Source organism: Stegastes partitus, unplaced genomic scaffold (assembly GCF_000690725.1).
Source record: "Stegastes partitus isolate 25-593 unplaced genomic scaffold, Stegastes_partitus-1.0.2 Scaffold631, whole genome shotgun sequence".
Classification (NCBI taxonomy): Eukaryota; Metazoa; Chordata; class Actinopteri; family Pomacentridae; genus Stegastes; species Stegastes partitus.
In genome coordinates this window covers 192963-195587 of record NW_007578362.1, presented here as the reverse complement: position 1 = coordinate 195587, position 2625 = coordinate 192963, and the positions used below count along the sequence as shown (strand labels likewise).

The following is a 2625-nucleotide window of genomic DNA, read 5'->3' as shown; positions in this document are numbered from 1 at the left end:
CACTTTGTAATTTGTATTTATTCTTTACACGTCATCATAATAATCTCAATATTATATTTTGCACATAACATATAATAAGCATATGTAGTCACACATTTAAACACATATAATGTCACAAAACCTGTATCTCAACAGCACAGTTGCTGTCAGATGTTGGGTAAAGTTGCATTTACATTCTCAATAAACAACAAATGAGCACATTTTTTCAAGTGCATCTTAAAATAATGCTAACGAACATATTACAAACACTCTTTGTTTCTCTAACTACTTGTCACAAAGAAAGACATTTCATTGTACGTGATAATATACATTCTTCATTCTGGGTAAATATGAATTCAAGCAAGATAATATGAGGCTTCAGCAGTCTGAACTATAGCATTCCAAAATGATGGCCTGTCTCAATACCTTGATGTTCTTTTAAACAGATGAGGTCTGTTTGGCTGAAATGGCTGAAACCCCATTTTAACATCAGCTGAATGTCTGAATGCGCTTTAGTGCAAAACAACATTCATATCAAATCAGAATGAGTTTCTTTGAAGCCATTTTCCCCTCTGTTGTGTTCCAGATATATCATGATCAAAAGTTTCACAGCCATGATACAGTCAAACCAATAATACCACATGACAGGAGCTACATTTTTACATGTGATTGCACGTGCATGATATAACACAATTATTTTGTCACTTCAAGTGTAAAGTGATGGCAGTTGTCCTTCTTCTGTGTGATTTTGCTGTGCTTGTTTTGGAGAGGCCTTGCGCAATCTTACAACAAGAAAGATTATCACAGTGACAATCACCAGTACTATTAGAAGTAGACAAATCAGCTTTGGATATATGTTCATCATACCTGTAATAAAGAAAAACAAAGCAATGAGCCATCTGGTGTTATTTACAAATCAAACAACACAGAACCACCCAATAGTACCTTATTAATAATAAATATAATACAAATGGGTTTGGCCATGAGCCCTTAAACCAGTTTAAGTCATCAAAACTCATCTAGAGAGATAAATGTGATCATACTCAAAATGTCCACGTAAATCCCCTGTTATATGGATACAGCTCCTAAAACTGCAGTAGGGGCTCCCAGCAGTCACTTTGGATTATAGTTGGAATAGTTTTAATAGATTGTACACCTTTGTTTTTACTTCCAAATAAGTGGTTTGTATGATCTACGTTACGGTTGCCGGTTCGCATCCCGGTGAGGACACCCGGGATCTTTCTGCGTGGAGTTTGCATGTTCTCCCCGTGCAGTGTGGGTTCTCTCCGGGTTCTCCGGCTTCCTCCCACACAGTCCAAAAACATGTTGAGGTTAATTGGTGATTCTAATTTGTCCGTAGGTGTGAATGTGATTGTGCTTGGTTGTCTGTCTCTAAGTGTAGCCCTGTGATAGACTGGTGACCTGTCCAGGGTGTCCCCTGCCTTCACCCTGAGTCAGCTGGGATAGACTCCAGCCCCCCGCAACCCTAGTGAGGATTAAGCGGTGTATAGATAATGGATGAATGGATGGTTTGTGGTATGTAAATACTGTCTGTCACATGTAGGATTGTCAGTCAGCATATTATAGTTGTCCTTCATCGCTGTATGTCTATGGGTCAGTTGGCAAATTTAATCATATTAGTGATGGTCACAACATGTCCTCAAAAAGTCTACTAAAAGCCAGAATTATTTCTGATGTTTTTGACCACTTATAAAACTTTTAACTACAAAACAACATGAGCAGTACAGTTTATCATTTTAACATGCAGCATTCTTGATGTGTTATGATTACAATTTAGCTTCAAGTTGAGAAAAAACAAAGGGAGATTTTTCTACACACAACATTGAAGGAGGTTTTAACAGAACTTCACATCAACTATGAACAGGAGCATTACACAAGCCCACTACTAATAACTGTGAGACCAGTGTTACAGTAGACTTGAGCAAACTCTGATCTGTAACCTGAAGTTCATGATTACTGTCACACTTACGTCTGTAGGGTTGGTAGGCAGAGGGCTGGAAGGAAGAAATGAGAAGATCATTAGTTATACTGATTTGTAACAAACTGCAACATGCGCATCATTTACAATGTGTCAGTAAATCTAGTCTTTACCTGGGAAGCTCTAAGAAGGTTGTAGACTTCATACCACATCTGATCATTGCGGTGACAATTGAGGAGTTGGTTGTCGTGAAACAGACAGTCCACAGTGAGGAGAATGTTTGGATTGTTCACCAGTCTCCTGCTTTCAGCTACAACATTGTCTGGATTGAAGGTGTGATGCATCACCACCAGAATTGCTGGTTTATCAGCTGGAAGCACAGACAGAACATTAACAAATGAGTGACAAACAAGATGGAACAGACGGGTTTGGTAACTTCACCTGTAACTCATGATGCAGGCCTTAAAATCCATGTGTGGCTCTTTCCTGTTTGTCTGTGTTCAGGTCCTGTTAAGTTTTTATATTAAGTTTTTGTATTGTTATCGTGCCTGTGTGCATGTTTTTTTGTTGTTTTTTGGGGGGGTTTCTGTCTGTTAACAGTGTAGCGTTTTACAGGAGAGGAGTTTGAACCTGAAACTTCAAACATGACCTCGATATGGTCCCTTCTCAGACTGATTAGATTTTGGGGTCAATACATGCATTGGTGA

The 2625-nt window shown here is 38.6% G+C and overlaps 1 protein-coding gene across 1 annotated transcript in view; it reads right to left on the bottom strand.

Moving 5' to 3' along the window:
* Positions 1-2625, bottom strand: part of LOC103363077 (uncharacterized) — a 6749-nt gene continuing 4124 nt past the window's right edge. Inside the window, exons 4-6 of the mRNA XM_008289678.1 lie at positions 2092-2288; positions 1970-1994; positions 1-846 (exon numbers count right to left, since the gene is read on the bottom strand). Coding sequence (XP_008287900.1) covers positions 686-846; positions 1970-1994; positions 2092-2288 — 383 coding nt within the window. The 3' untranslated portion in view covers positions 1-685. The remainder of the gene's footprint in view (positions 847-1969; positions 1995-2091; positions 2289-2625) is intronic.